General features: G+C 42.5%; 1 protein-coding gene across 4 annotated transcripts in view; it reads right to left on the minus strand.

Annotated features, from left to right (window-relative positions):
* Positions 1–15,298, minus strand: part of DLGAP2 (DLG associated protein 2) — a 412,887-nt gene that overhangs the window by 350,844 nt on the left and 46,745 nt on the right. For all 4 annotated transcript variants that reach the window (XM_081856886.1, XM_081856887.1, XM_081856883.1 and 1 more), the window contains one exon: positions 4,847–4,901. In XM_081856886.1, coding sequence (XP_081713012.1) covers positions 4,847–4,901 — 55 coding nt within the window. The remainder of the gene's footprint in view (positions 1–4,846; positions 4,902–15,298) is intronic.

Below are 15,298 nucleotides of genomic sequence, written 5' to 3' on the forward strand. Positions count from 1 at the left end.
GTTCCATACACTTCACACACAAAAACGAAAGTAAACAGTTGGTTTTCTGTGGCCATGGAGAGCGCTCAGTTTTTGGTGGGATGTTTTGGTCTTTCTCTTTCTCTTGAGATGTTTTGTACTTCTGCAAATCTCAGGGTTCCCCCAAGCCTGCTGCTATCTTCCCCTTGTGTGTAGGCGGCACTGGTTTTGGCTACATAAGGAGACTTGAGTTCACGTTTAGTATATAAGATGGTAGTGCCAATGGGATATATGTAACATTGCTGCCAGAAGTTGTTTGCAGGGTGTACATTTTATGAGCTGTTTCAGTCCTGTGACTCAAGATACGATTTTCCTTCTGCAAAACACCTCCTTCAAAGCCCTTTGCCCCAGCTTACCTTTTGCATCCTCATTCTTAACCAATCTTTGCATGTAAAACCATTCACCCACATTCTTCCTCTCTCCCTACGTTTGCCTCTTACTTTTACCCTGGGAGGAAGATCCTGTGAGAGTTTGTAAGGTCACGGGTGATGAAGATGAAAATGTTGTTATAATTTTCAGGAGGAGAGAAGACTAGATAATAAATCTAACACCGGGTAAATTAGTCAGCTGTGGATTAGATGGAGATTAAGATACTACTTGCCATCACTTCTGTCAGCAAAAAACCTCCTGGTCCCATTTCCATAGAAACAGGGCTGAAAGCCATGAATGGCTATGCATCTTCATGGTAACATTCTGTAAGGTCTGAGCAAGCAGCAGCTGAAGACTACAAAATCGGCATTGCAAGAGAGCTGTATTGCTAAAATAAATGGCTGGAATATAAATACTGGTGCTGCCCCTAAACCTTTCTTAAAACTTCTTATTTATTAGTAGGGAATTATATTTATTAGATTGGGATTCCCACTCCCCACCCCCACCCCTATAACTAAACCGTATCCCTCCAAAGAGCTAGTGATAGGAGAAAAGGCATCCCGAGACACTACCATCTCAGAATGCTAGAAGATATGTATTTGGATGCTCGGGCACAAAACTCACCCCCTGCACATAGAAATAGTCCAGAAGCACAATTAAATCACCACCATTTTCTAAGATGTGTTTCCTTTTCCTTTTCAGGCAGCTTCAGACAGAGGTGTGTATCATCATTACTTAAGCAGCTTGCTTCAGCTGGACCTTTGTACATGCCCCAGGAATTTGGCTTTGCTCTGTGAGGTGAAAGCAATTGTAGTAAGCGAGGGAATGCCCCCCTAGAGCAATCCCATGCAGGCCCAAGCAAATCAGAAGCAGGAGGTTGTAGTTGCCCAATTGATCCCCAGCACCTATTCACCTATTGCCATATCTCAGGCACGTCCAACAGGTAGATCGTGATCTACCAGTAGATCACTGGACGTCCGTGGTAGATCACTGGAAGATCAGTGGCTCCACCCAAAGAAGCTGAACACCTTTGGCTCCCCTAAAAGAAGCTCAATGTTTTTGCCCTGCACCCCCCCAAAAAACCAGGACTTCCCTCCTCCCTTAAAGAAAGCTCAGCAACTGTGACCTGAACTCCAAAAAACAGGGCTTTCCTTCCTACAAAATGCTCAACAACTTTGACCTGAAGCCCCCCAAAGGGGGTAGATCACTGCCAGTTTTTAACTCTGTGAGAAGATCGCAGTCTCTTGGGAGTTGGCCACCCCTGCCACATCTAATGCAAGCAACACATGGACTTGAATCATTAATCGTCCCTTGAGAGTGGCTAGATGCCACTCAAAAAGCACGTCCTGCTTTGAGTAGACCAAGCATTAGTTTTGCATTTTCTGAAGAGGTGCAAGCTTGTCCCCTTCAGCAAGGTCAAAAAAACAACCTACTAAGGCTGTGTACCCATTCCTGTTTACTCTGCACTCAGGGTATTCCTACCACTGGTTTGTCCACATTTATCCTATGGTTTATTGAGAAATACTGTGATTTGACGCATTTCTCCCTAACCAGCTTCCATCCAATTTGAAAATGGAAGCCATATGACGACATCCATGCCCACTCTCCACTCTCTGCTAAGGACAAACTGCCTAGAAACATACCCACCGGGCTGATATGTACAAGGATGTGCAACTGCAATATGAAATGCAGTGGGGTAGAGGTGGAATGACCCCACCTGCATCTTTTGTTATGTAATGACATTCAAGTCCAGCTTGGACCTTTGTGAAAAGCCCACTTCACATTCAGGCTGAGGTTCACTCTTCAAGTTTTTCCTATAACTGGTAGCATAGAACATCCCTATTCAGTTCCACTTTTGGTGACACATCCAGAAAGCTGCTCAACGCTGCCCTTTTTCACACACCCTACCCCCAGGAATAGCTGTGGGAACTGGCAGCTTTTTCTCTCTTTAATGTTTGCCGGATGCTTTCTTTGTCTCCTTCCCCCCTCCCCCATTATCTTAAAAATCTAAGGCGATATCCTAAGTGTCTGCTCGGTTGTGGCAGCATTTACTAGGTTATTAACCGATTAAAGTTTACTATTCAGCAGAATTAATAAATCACCCACCACTGCATTTTGAGAGCCACTGATTAAGGTGGGGGGGGGGCAACATGCCACATATATGGTGTGAAAATTCCACCCATAATTGTATATGAAAGTGAGGAGCTCAGAATCCAATGGAATTCTGATGAAGATCTACTAGTTTCATTTCAGTCACTTAAAGGTATGTACCTTATTTTTCGCTCCATAAGACACACTTTTTTCTTCCTAAAAAGTAAGGGGAAATGTCTGTGCGTCTTATGGAGCGAATGCGTGGTCCCTGGAGCCGAATTGCCGAAAGATTGAGGGCACAAGGAGAAGGCGATGACAGAGGATGAGATGGTTGGACAGTGTTCTCGAAGCTACTAACATGAGTTTAAACAAGTGCCTGGCGTGGTCTGGTCCATGGGGTCATGAAGAGTCGGACACGACTAAATGACTAAACAACAACAACAAAGTCTATGGGATCAGGTGCATTTTCCCAAGACTTGACAAATGTGATGCTTCGGTTAATCTCAACTCTGTACAAATTTAGCCAATAGAATTTTCAGATCCAATCCTTTTTCCACTTGATGAGCTGTATCCACAACCCTCTACGGCCCCATCACCATTATTTGCAGCCCACCACACAGTAGAATGAACACATGAGCAATGCTTCCTAGTCAGCAGTTTTATTAAAAAAGCAATAAATATCTAAGGATTTTCTTTCCCAGAACATGGCCAATAACCTTTTTATTTACAAAAGTGGTGCTGGATGCTTAATTTATAGGTAAGAGCAGACGAAAGGAAAGGGGGGGGGAAAACAGGTCAATTAACCTTCAAGTTATGTAACAGATAACACAGTAGGCATTGGGGCAATTTAAGAACTCACTGCATTCCACAGCTTCCTGATTGTGTAAGAAAACAGTAAATACACATACTGACAAATAATATTAGTCTGCTTATAAATTATCAAGTAGAAATAACATGCTGAGTTAATTATCTGTCATTGTATAACATGTACTCATAAGCAACTGTCAGCTGATCAATGCAGACAAGTACCAGCTCATTTATTCTTGGTTGAAACTAGGATATATAGGTGCAATGGGTATCTGTTGGCTTCTGGGCTTAGTTCAACGTACTGGTTATGATCTTAGACTTAAGCATAGCAGTATGTTATGGAGCATTTCTTCCTATACAGTGGTGCCCTGCAAGACGAACGCCTCGCAAGACGGAAAACCCGCTAGACGAAAGGGTTTTCCGTTTTGGAGGTGCTTCGCAAAACGAATTTCCCTATGGGCTTGCTTCGCAAGACGAAAATGTCTTGCGAGTTCCTGCGGGTTTTTTCCCCCTTTTTCCCCCTTTTCCTAAGCCGCTAAGCCGCTTATCAGCTGATCCGCTGATAAGCCGCTTAACAGCTGATCGCTAAAAGCCGCTAAACCGCTAATAGCGCTAATCCGCTAAGCTGTCAATGGGCTTGCTTTGCAAGACGAAAAAAACGCTATACGAAGAGCCTCACGGAACGGATTAATTTCGTCTTGCGAGGCACCACTGTACCTGGAAACACCGGGCAGTGAAAGTGGGACCTCCATTACAGAGTTTTCCTCTTTTTCATATCTTGGATATAAGTGCACTCCATCTTCAAACTCTAATTCCCCCAAGTTTAACATTCCTTCCTCAAATGCAGGAGTGGTAAGATCACTTCTTTTCAGTGAACAAGCAGCAGTAAACACATTACATAACCCTACTTAGATCTACATATTAAGTCAAGATTCAAAGTAAATTCAGCCACATGCCTTGATAGGCTATCAATACATACCAGACTTGGGGGAGGGGGGAATACATTATTATTAATGTACAACTTCAGTCATTTAATATTCTGAAAGCGAAACTTTCAAAATCCTGCCAATTCAAGTGATTCCTTTCCAAACAGCAATAGGAAATACCTCCTTTTCATCTTCAACTCCTCATCGAGAAATGGAGATTAAGGCTAATGAGAATATAAAGCCACATGATCTACACTGCCTATCTATGTTAATTTTGTAGATATTCTGAAACTAATAACTAGGAATATATTTTATGAAATTAACAAACAAACAAAAAATAGTTCAGGAATGCATATGTGCAACTTCAAGTAGCAGAAGCTAAAAGCAATTTCCTAGAAATGTAATGGCCCCGAATGGCATATTTTGTAAGCATGCTTTTCCACAGAGAACAGGTAATTTAAATTCAAGGATCAGTTTATATTAAGTAACCCATTTCTCACTACTTCATTTATTTTGAAGTCCCTCATGAGGAGCACCAGGGGAATCCTCTGGCTTTTATACAATTTTCATAACTTCTTTCCCCCAAAACAAAGGGATATATTAACAGAAAACAATAGGAAAATCTCAGTGGTTACCTGTGTTCCTGTCTGGTAAAATACAGCAATGCTTCTGCAGAATGCCAGGCAAAACCTGTTATAGGAAGAACAAAACAAAAATAATTTCTGTTAGTGTTTGAGAGCAAAAGAAAAGTGCAATTAAATTAAATGGCTGGCACCCCTTTTTTGTGCATAATATCAAACATGTCAAATCATTATTACTTCTTGTTTCACTGGGTACTTATCCTTATTCAGTTCTCTGGCGCTGTGGGTTAAGCCACAGAGCCTAGGACTTGCCGATCAGAAGGTCGGCGGTTCGAATCCCTGCGACGGGGTGAGCTCCCGTTGCTCAGTCAATGCTCCTGCCAACCTAGCAGTTCGAAAGCACGTCAAAGTGCAAGTAGATAAATAGGTACCGCTCCAGCAGGAAGGTAAACGGCGTTTCCGTGCACTGTTCTGGTTCGCCAGAAGCAGCTTAGTCATGCTGGCCAGGTGACCCGGAAGCTGTAAGCCGGCACTCTCGGCCAATAAAGCGAGATGAGCGCCGCAACCCCAGAGTCGGCCACGACTGGACTTAATGGTCAGAAGGGTTTGGATTTGATATCCCGCTTTATCACTACCCGAAGGAGACTCAAAGCGGCTAACATTCTCCTTTCCCTTCCTCCCCCACAACAAATACTCTGTGAGGTAAGTGGGCCTGAGAGACTTCAGAGAAAGGTGACTAGCCCAAGGTTACTCAGCAGCTGCATGTGGAGGAGTGGGGAAGCGAACCCGGTTCACCAGATTATGAGTCCACTGCTCTTAACCACTACACCACACTGGCTGGGGTCCCTTTACCTTTACTCATTATCCCTATGCTGCCTGGAGCTGATAGGAATTAAGTCACTGGCTGCCCTAACTAACCTAGTAGAAGCCTTACTTGTTAACAGGCAAAACACACTGCAGATATTAATATTGTGCAGTTTGAGGCAACTGGATACATAACAACTGACTTCTTTTGGAATAAATCAATGTCCAGACCCATAAAAATATTGTTTAAACTTTTACTTGCAGAACTCTTCAAAAACAGAACATAAGCATTGAAGACACATCCAAAAATCTCCACATAATATCTTGTGCTGTGCAGCACAGGCTCAGCATTTTAGAAAATACGAAATAATTCAAACAGACCTAGAATCAGAGGTCTGTCTCTCCCCACAGCCTGCTTCCCAGGCTCCATTGGCCTTAGGCTGTTTACTCTCCCTTCAGGAGAGCTTCATTTATATCCTCACTCCCTCCATGAGGTTTTGGAGACAAAAACTCAAAGGCAACTCCCTTCCAAATGGAGATTTGCAACCAAATATCTTTTGTCACCTGATCTAAGGTTACAACACTCACATGTTAGCTAGCAGAAAACAACAATTAGATAATTATCAACTCAGCAAGAGCTTAGAGTCCACTTAGAAAACTACTGTGAAAAAACACTGGGAGATTTTTTTGAGGAGCAACATTAAACCTTGCAGTCATTCCTATCAGTCCTAGACAAAGCAATGATAACCCATTCAGTCCTCCAAATTAAGAAGTGACAATGGAGTTAGAGGCAGAGTTGGGCCAAGACACTGTCGCTTCCTGAGGTGAAGGTTGAGAGGTAAACACACCTCAATCCACGTACAACAAACTGAACAGACTGGCCATCAAATTTTACTTCAATTGTGGCATTTGAGGGCAGTAGCCTCACACAAAGGGTACAGAGCAGGCTGTGTGGCATGGCTAACACCTCACAACCATCATCCACTCATCACTCTGCCTAGTGCTTGCTCACTATCTGTTCAAATAAATGCTGCAGTGTTTCAGCAGCAGCAGCACCACTAGGTGTTTCTTCAGCAGAGCAATATTTGCACAATGCCTGCTAGTGTTCTTGACTTCCTGCCTGCTTTTGTTATGGGGTTTCTCCCCCAACCACTCTTTGTGATGTGCTGAGGGAAATTAAACAGGCAAATGAGTGACCAGCCCAGGCCACAAACAGCTGGCAAAAGCCACCAATGGGGTACCTGCTCGGGAGGATGGGAATGGGCAGGGCAAGGGGAGCTGGGAGTCTGCAATTGCTGTCCAACATCTGCCACTTGAAGCAGCCACCTGACATTTCCCAATGGATCTCATGTTTAGCTTTAATGCAATGGTCACAATGAAGTATAGGCGAGAGACTTTCAAATCCATTTACAGATAGGTAGCCGTGTTGGTCTGCCATGGTCAAAACAAAATAAAAAAATTCCTTCCAGTAGCACCTTAAAGACCAACTGAGTTAGTTCTAGGTATGAGCTTTCGTGTGCATGCACACTTCTTCAGATCAGGTATCTGAAGAAGGTATCTGAAGAAGTGTGCATGCACACGAAAGCTCATACCTAGAACTAACTCAGTTGGTCTTTAAGGTGCTACTGGAAGGAATTTTTTTATTTTTTTTTCAAATCCATTGTTCAGTTTGTTTTCTTCAGAGACTACATTCCCTATGATCTTATGTCAAAACTCAAACGTTTAACAAACAGGGCACTTGGATATAATGTTTCGGTTTTGAATTTTTCATATATTTCTGTATTTCCAAGAAAAGCAATGACACAAGACTTGGGTAGCCTTCATCTACCTTGTGTTCTTTAAATGTTTTGGTCTAGAGTTTACATCAGCACCAGGTTGGCAAAGGCTGGCCAGTAGCATTTCAAATACCTGATCCCTCTACTCATGTGTAGAGAATCACTTATTTAAAATGAAAATGAATGGTGTTGATTTATAATCAACTTAGTTGATTTATATTCAACTTAGTGAACACATTTCAGAAATATTTCATTTCATTGGAGTTTCAAGCAGGCATAATTTCTCAGCTAAGTGATTTCTGAATTTAAAAGTATTTCCTCTGATAACAAAAAAAAAAAAATGTAGCAGGAAATTTTTTCTTGATGATTCAACAAACTCTGAGAGTCAATGAGACGCCAAAGATACAACATCAAACTCAGAAATACCAAAATATATGTTCACTGTTCATGAGTAACGGCGTGACGCACACCTTTGCAAATTACGGTTGCATTTTTATGACACAGTTCTCCTATCACAGGAAGATTCCCACAATTAACCAAGACAGGAAACGTGTAATGTGTCACTCAACGAATAATATGTTGCTTCAGCCCTCGATATGATGAGTGCTACTAGTTCCATTATGACAGATACAGAACCCGTTTCTAAAGGATCAGAGCTTCCCCAGGGGTGGTGGGAAGGGACTAAGGGGTGGTGGGAAGGGAAAATACCAGCTATGATTCCTGTCCTGTTGCAACATATCTTCAGGAAGTTCACACGTGTCACATGCAGGTGGACTTTAAATACCTGCAAATGCAATAAGCTCAAAGCCTCTCTGCTTTGAATGGCCAAGGGATTTCTTGCTGAAAATGAGGTATCCTTTATTTAGTAGTGAATCAACAAGTATTTTTAAATAAAAAAAGTATAGGTTTTTCCAAGAGAGTAGTAAAATGTATCTGTTTTGCATTTAAGAACATCAGCAACATGGGGCCTCTAAACAGGATTGGGTCCACAAATAGTGCTTGGGTTGCCTCTCCCAGGCTCCCGCTATTCCAAATGGGACATTTCAAAGCACCTGAAAACTGGAGAAGTGTGGTTTTCCCCCAGGACAAGGTCTCCAGACATGCAGACATTCTGGATGAAACAGAGCAATTGAAGGACATCTCATCTGCCAACGTACAAGGCAATTTCGAAAGCTGCATTCCCCTTCTACTGCTGTGTAATGAGACTGCGCAGGGGAGTAGGAAAAGCAGTGCAATAAAGACATCTCAGCCAAGATCTCTAGCAATTCTGACAAGAGATTAAATATCTAGCTGGATAAAAATAGTGCCCAAATCTAATATATTGAGTAGGAGGTGAACCAATGAATATGGTCTATTTAGCTTCATTTTTCACTTTTGTCATTGCCAAAAAAAACCCCACCTCCATTCTTTTGGCACGTTTTACAGAACCCCATGGATTTGCAAGCTCCCGCTTGCATCTGACAGGATTTTTACTCCACTGTTAGAGCAGATGAATCTTGAGAGGTGACCAGAGCACTGTCTAGTCCTGTTATGTTGGATGAGTTTCAATTAGTAGAGCTCAAAGACGTGGACAAGGTTTTCGGATCAGTTAGAGTGACCACTTGTGTTCTGGATCCTAGTCCCTCTTGGCTGTTAAAAACTAGGAGGGTGGGGACAGCTGGCTAGGCCAGGGAGGTGATAAAAACCTCCTTATGAGAGGGGGTGGTTCCTGCAAGGTTCCTGAGTGGGTGGCCCAGGCACTCATGGAGGAAACTGGTTTTCTAGATCCATTTCAATCAAGGTTTAGGCCCAGTTTGGGCACAGAAACCGCTTTGGTCACCCTGTATGATGACCTCCATTGGGAGACAGGAGAAATGTGTCTTTGTTAATTCTCCTTGACTTCTCAGTGGCTTTTGATACAATCAACCATGTTATACTTCTGGAGAGGTTGTCTGAGATAGGGGTGGGTGACACTGCTTTGTGGTGGTTCTGGTCCTACTCAGATTGTCATTTCCAGAGGGTGATGCTTAAGCAGTGCTGTTCAGCCCCATGGAACATTCAATGTTACAGGGAACCAGGCAGAGGGCCTTCTTGGTAGTGGCACCCGCCCTGTGGAACGCCCTCCCACCAGATGTCAAAGAGAAAAATAACTACCAAACTTTTAGAAGACATCTGAAGGCAGCCCTGTTTAGGGAAACTTTTAATGTTTAATAGGTTATTGTATTTTAGTGCTTTGTTGGAAGCCGCCCAGAGTGGCTGGGGAAACCCAGCCAGATGGGTGGGGTATAAATAATAAATTATTATAATGTGGGGTTCGTCAGGGTTTGATTCCCCTCCTTCTGTTTCCCTGTATAGGGAAGTTTTTTTAATATTTAATATTTTATTATTATTATTTTATATGTTGGAACTCTGAATAGATTAAAGATAATTGTTGGCATTTAACTTGCACTAAAGTAGATTGACTACAGGGTAGGCTTTTAAGCAAATTTATACCAAAGCTGTGAGTGGCATAAAAATCTTCCACTTGCCTTTTTTGCCTTTGTGGTCATACTAGTTCTGAAAGAGCTATACGGCTATATAAGGCCCAAGATGCCAGCTTTCAAAGGGAAAATCAGTGTTTCCAAAACTCTGTGAAATTAGCCACAGTGAGGAATCCCTTTGGTCCAAGTTACCCATTCCAGGCAGTATAAAGAGACCTAATCCAGAATGTACCAGACCATTTACTAACCAAACTTATTATCCAACACAACTCTTTGCCCACTATTTCATCTGGACACTTGTCTTTGAGCTTCTCCATCAGTAGGGCCATTTCCCAAGTCCCATTCCAGCTTCCCCATATCCTCGCGTACCTGCCTGTCTTTCTTGCCACCTTCTTATCAAACAGCCTTCCTTGTATCTAAGCATTTTGTGACAGCCACACTGTCTTTTCATTTCTCTCACAGAAGTTTATCAATGCTCTTATCACTGAGCTTCTCTTTGCATCAGTTACAATTATCACAAGCATTCCATGCTATCACTGCAGCCTAGCCAGTTACTATTGTGTAGTGAGGAAAAAGAAAGGAACATTGAGTTTTTGGCATATTACTTTAAGAGTCTTCTTTATTCATCGCAATATTTTTAGCACTGATGAGCCATTTTTAGATGGCGCATGTTCAGAGAACAAGTTTTGAATTCATTTCATCAGATGTCCTGTAATAAATGTGCGTGTTCAGAACTAAACTGCCTTGCTCTACTTGCTGGGAAAGCCAGCTGCTAAAATGTACAGTGCCGTAAATTAAAATGTTTAGCAAACTAATGTGTTTAGCAGACTTGAAGTTTAATAAAAGGGGCCACCAATTTGGTTCAGCTAGTCAGTGGAGTCAAGTTGACAGCTGCCATCAGACTAGCACAGAAGTTATCTGTCACTATGAATCATTACATTACATAATGGCGACATGCTTTATTTTTAAATCACATCAATATCCCCCCCCCCACCACCATTTCTTGTCTGCCTATTCTAGAAATGTATTGATGCACTTCAGTGACAGAAGACTCTTTACGGTTGCCATTTTTCCATTTAAAAGGTGACTATGGAAACGACAAAGAGAAACCGCAGCTGTCATTTTGCAAACAAGTTGGGATCTCAGAGGTTAGTGCTTAATTATAGCACTAGCTATCAATAGCCTTCCTATTCTTGCCAACATCTTGCATAATTGCAGTGTTCCTACCCAATTCAAAAATGCTCAGTGCTGTTAATGATAAACACCTGAAATAGAAACATAAATTAAAAGACAAAGGGCTGCATCCAGTGGAGGCTTTGTCCTAGTGGAAAGTGGTTATGCAAGTCAGGGCGTCAAGTTTTCACCAATCCCCCTTACTTATTTACTTTGCTGATTAAGGAGGAGAGAGAGAGGACTGTCAAGGAAAAGAGCAACTCCCTCTTGCCAGAGACTTGAACTGATAGCTTATAGAGGGCTTTTGAAATTAGGATGAAAGCCACATGAGGTTCTAGGGGCGCAGGTTGCCCAAACCTAATATGCAGTGATATCCCAATATGTTTTAAATGGGTGCCCATACAGGCCCTGTTACACAAGCATAGTGCTAAGGAAAAGTGAGCATGAGATGGGAAGTGCTGGTTGAAGACATTTTGTTGTATGGAGCTTAAAAAGAGGCACAGACACAGCTCATACCAACACTTGAAATGCAGCAGCTAGACACTATCTGCCTTCATCTATTCCACCGTCCTCTCCCATACCACCACCTAAAACAGAGCTTTCCAAACTGTGTGTCGTGACACGTTAGTGTATCAGCTGCAGTGTGTAGGTGTGTTGCGCGAATGCTCCTCCCAGGGCTGGAAAGGGGTTAGTTTAACTTCCGGTGTGCTAGTAAAAATTGAATCGCTGTGTGGTGAAATGATGCACGTCTAAAAAGTATGTCGCCAACATGAAAAGTTTGGAAAGCAAGTCACTTCACCCAACTGAATGGCAAAGCCATCCTGGGGGGGGGGGATGATATCCTGTAAATTTCCCGGGTTTCAAAGGAAGCAGCTTCTCTCCCTCCCTCCTTGCCGGCCAGGGAGAAGGGAGGCTCCAACTGTGTTGCTTGGCTGCGTTGCTCACCCAATAAGGAGTCTAAGAATGACTGCGTGGTGGAGCTTGCATGCCTTGTGCTGATCAAATTGGCCATGTTGCCTGCTCAGCGCTTCCCAGCGGAGAGGTGACGGTGGTTTTCCTTGCTGCACCCCCTTTGCCGGGTTGCTGCGCTGTGGGAACCACCGCTTGAAGCTTCATTTGGCTGCTGGCTGGGCTTTCTGCCTTTGGCTTGGAGGGGCTCAGAAGTTGAACATACTTGTGCTCGGAATCAGATGGATACGTCATCAACCGCCCACTCACCCTGCAGGGGGAAAAGGTCTGTCTGGAGCAGGGGCACATGGTGGGGGGGGGGAAAATAAATCCCTTATTTTCGAGGCTGCTGGTTCCTTATTTTCAAATCTATAAGTTGACAGCTATGGTATAATGTTCTCCATGCCTTCATGTGAATATACAATTGCTGGTACTTAGTATGGTCAATTCACCTTAATCTCAGCATATATACTAGATATATCCTATAATGCATATATTATGGGTTAGAACCAGATTTAACCATGCTTAGAGAAGCTTCATTGAAATCAATTAAATCCTACATCTTGATTCTTTTTTTAACCCTCGCTTCTGTCAGACCTTGCAGTTCCTGAGCACAAACATCTCCCCACAATTTTCATAGGAAATCTGCCAAACCCTGCTCTACAAAGCTGGCAATTTATCACATTTTTGTTTCATTTTGTACTACCAGATATTTAATGTCCTTTTTATTTCCTCCTTTCTATTTCAGTTAATGGATAGAAGCAACTATGGCTTTTGCTAATATTTATCAAGAGCATTGCTGAATGAACTGCAGAAGCAGCTTATGCAAGACACGCAGGTGGCAGATTGGAGGAGAGGGGTGGGGGGACGGGACGAAAAGTGGTTGATATAGAAACACAGGATTGATGGGAGTGCAGAGGTGGCAGCAGAAAAGAGTCAAGAGATGGCACTGTTAAGATGTTTTGTCTTTTTAGAAAGAGAGAAATTTCAGCTATGTTTTTTGTTTATGTAATGGATTATAGGGACGCGGGTGGCGCTGTGGGTTAAACCACAGAGCCTAGGACTTGCCGATCAGAAGGTCGGCAGTTCGAATCCCCGCAATGGGGTGAGCTCCCATTGCTTGGTCCCTGCTCCTGCCAACCTAGCAGTTCAAAAGCACGTCAAAGTGCAAGTAGATAAATAGGTACCGTTCCAGCGGGAAGGTAAATGGTGTTTCCGTGTGCTGCTCTGGTTCGCCAGAAGCAGCTTAGTCATGCTGGCCACATGTCCCGGAAGCTGTATGCCAGCTCCCTTGGCCAATAAATTGAGATGAGCGCCGCAACCCCAGAGTCGGTCACGACTGGACCTAATGGTCAGGGGTCCCTTTACCTAATGGATTATAGTTTATGTCATGTGGAAGCCTTAAGAGATTATCCTCTTCTCCACCTACAGGGTGCATGCAGAAGGTGCTAGCTTCAATCCCTGGCATCTGCAGGTAGGGCTAGGAGGGATTCCTGCCTGAACCCCTATAAATTGTTGCATCATTCACTGCTGACAAAACTTAGCTTGATGGACCAAAGGTCTGATTCAGCAGAAGGAGGCTTCCAATATTCCAATGTAAGGTTTCCAGTCAGAATCAGGCATGCAATATAATCTAGGATTCAGTAACTGGAATTAAACCTTCTCAGTGCACTGCTATATCAGGCATAGTATATTATGTGTGCTGTGATGTAGCTATGGGAAGAGAGGTAAAGCTTTCCCATGCTTCATCTAGGAGGAGTCAGCCTATTTTTTCCCATGCCCTCAGCATGCAAACATCTCTCAGGAGAAGTGGAATAACCCAGGAGGAGCTGGGTAAAATAGCAAGGTAAGTCCTATGATGAAGTGCAAGAAGCCCTGTCTGGTATAGATGCAGTTTGACTGGTTACTTTGGAGTGTGCCCCTTGCAGTAAGTAACTTAGCAACAGGAAAGGTGCTCTACAGCTTATTTTTGGTACATCAGTTCTGCAGAATGGTGGCCTCAGGGGACACATTCCAGACCAGGACCGAAGTCCATTGATTTAAGTGTGTGTTCCTCTGGGTTTCTGAGCATTCATCTCCATCCCAACAAGAATGCTCTGTGCTGGGATTGGCCATGGTAAGTCTCATTCTACCATAAAAGCAACTCCCATGCTAGAATTCAAATAATTTAAAGGATGTAGCAGAAATGATGGATACACAAAATGGTTTCATAGGTAGGTAGGTAGGTAGGTAGGTAGGTAGACAGACAAATAGACACACACACAGAGAGAGAGAGAGTTTAAAGCCTATCATTGCTGATGATGAGCTAAAGCAACCCAGACGTTCAGCCCATGATTGAGAAGACTACAATAAAGTGTGCATTAATCCATAAACCATTCACTCAAAGCAACCTTTCACCCTTGGTGTAGCAAGGGGAACACTTTCTCTGTTTGCAGCCCCACAACAACTGCATAATTAAACATTTGAAATAGCAAGCATAAGGTCACTGGCTGTTGAATGTTGCAGACAAATAAATGCCCCAGGCTTGGAAACAAACCTCTTCACTTAGATGTTTGCTTTCCAATAAATGTCTCAGCATAAGGATGGTGAGAGGCGAGGGAGAAAGCATTCCAGTGACAGCTTTCTTTTCCTTTGACCTTATCTGCTAATTAACTGCGAATATAAGGGATAGTTAAAGTAATATACACAACAGGGGCCTGCCAAGGGTAGAATGTGGGAAGGGGAATAAGTGGTTGGAAATCATAATCACAAGAGGGAGGGAAATATAGCTAAAACTCCGGCAAAATTTCAAAAAGGAAGGACGGTAGCAGCCAATCCCCATCATTTTCTGCTGAAGTGTATGGGAGCTACAGTTTTCTGCACTTCCCAATCCAATGTACAGAACACATATATTTTTGTTACTATCAATATTTATTATTATTATTATTTTGAGTTTTATTCATTTATTAACATTCTTATGTTACATCAGTAAACATTATCATATTACATCACAAGGCTTATTATAATATAATTTTCAGCATGTATACAAAGTTTATATACAAAGTTTATACACCTAAAGGGAAAAAAAACACAAGGGCAAAAAACCATTCCAAGATCATATATGTACCAACACTTTGGACTTTCTGTCAATCCCGTTGTATATTCCTTTTTTTACAAATGAATGTACTCTTATTATTGTATATTTCTTTACATTTTATCTAATACATTCCTATATCAATATGTACCCTTGGTCTTATTTCTCAACTCAGTCTCTCTCCAATGTCAATCAAATGCTAGCATAGATAGCGAACCTTTACTGTATTTTTGAACATATATCTTATATCTATCCCACTTTTCCACAATTTTTT

Source organism: Podarcis erhardii, assembly GCF_964252035.2.
Source record: "Podarcis erhardii genome assembly, chromosome: 3".
NCBI lineage: Eukaryota > Metazoa > Chordata > Lepidosauria > Squamata > Lacertidae > Podarcis > Podarcis erhardii.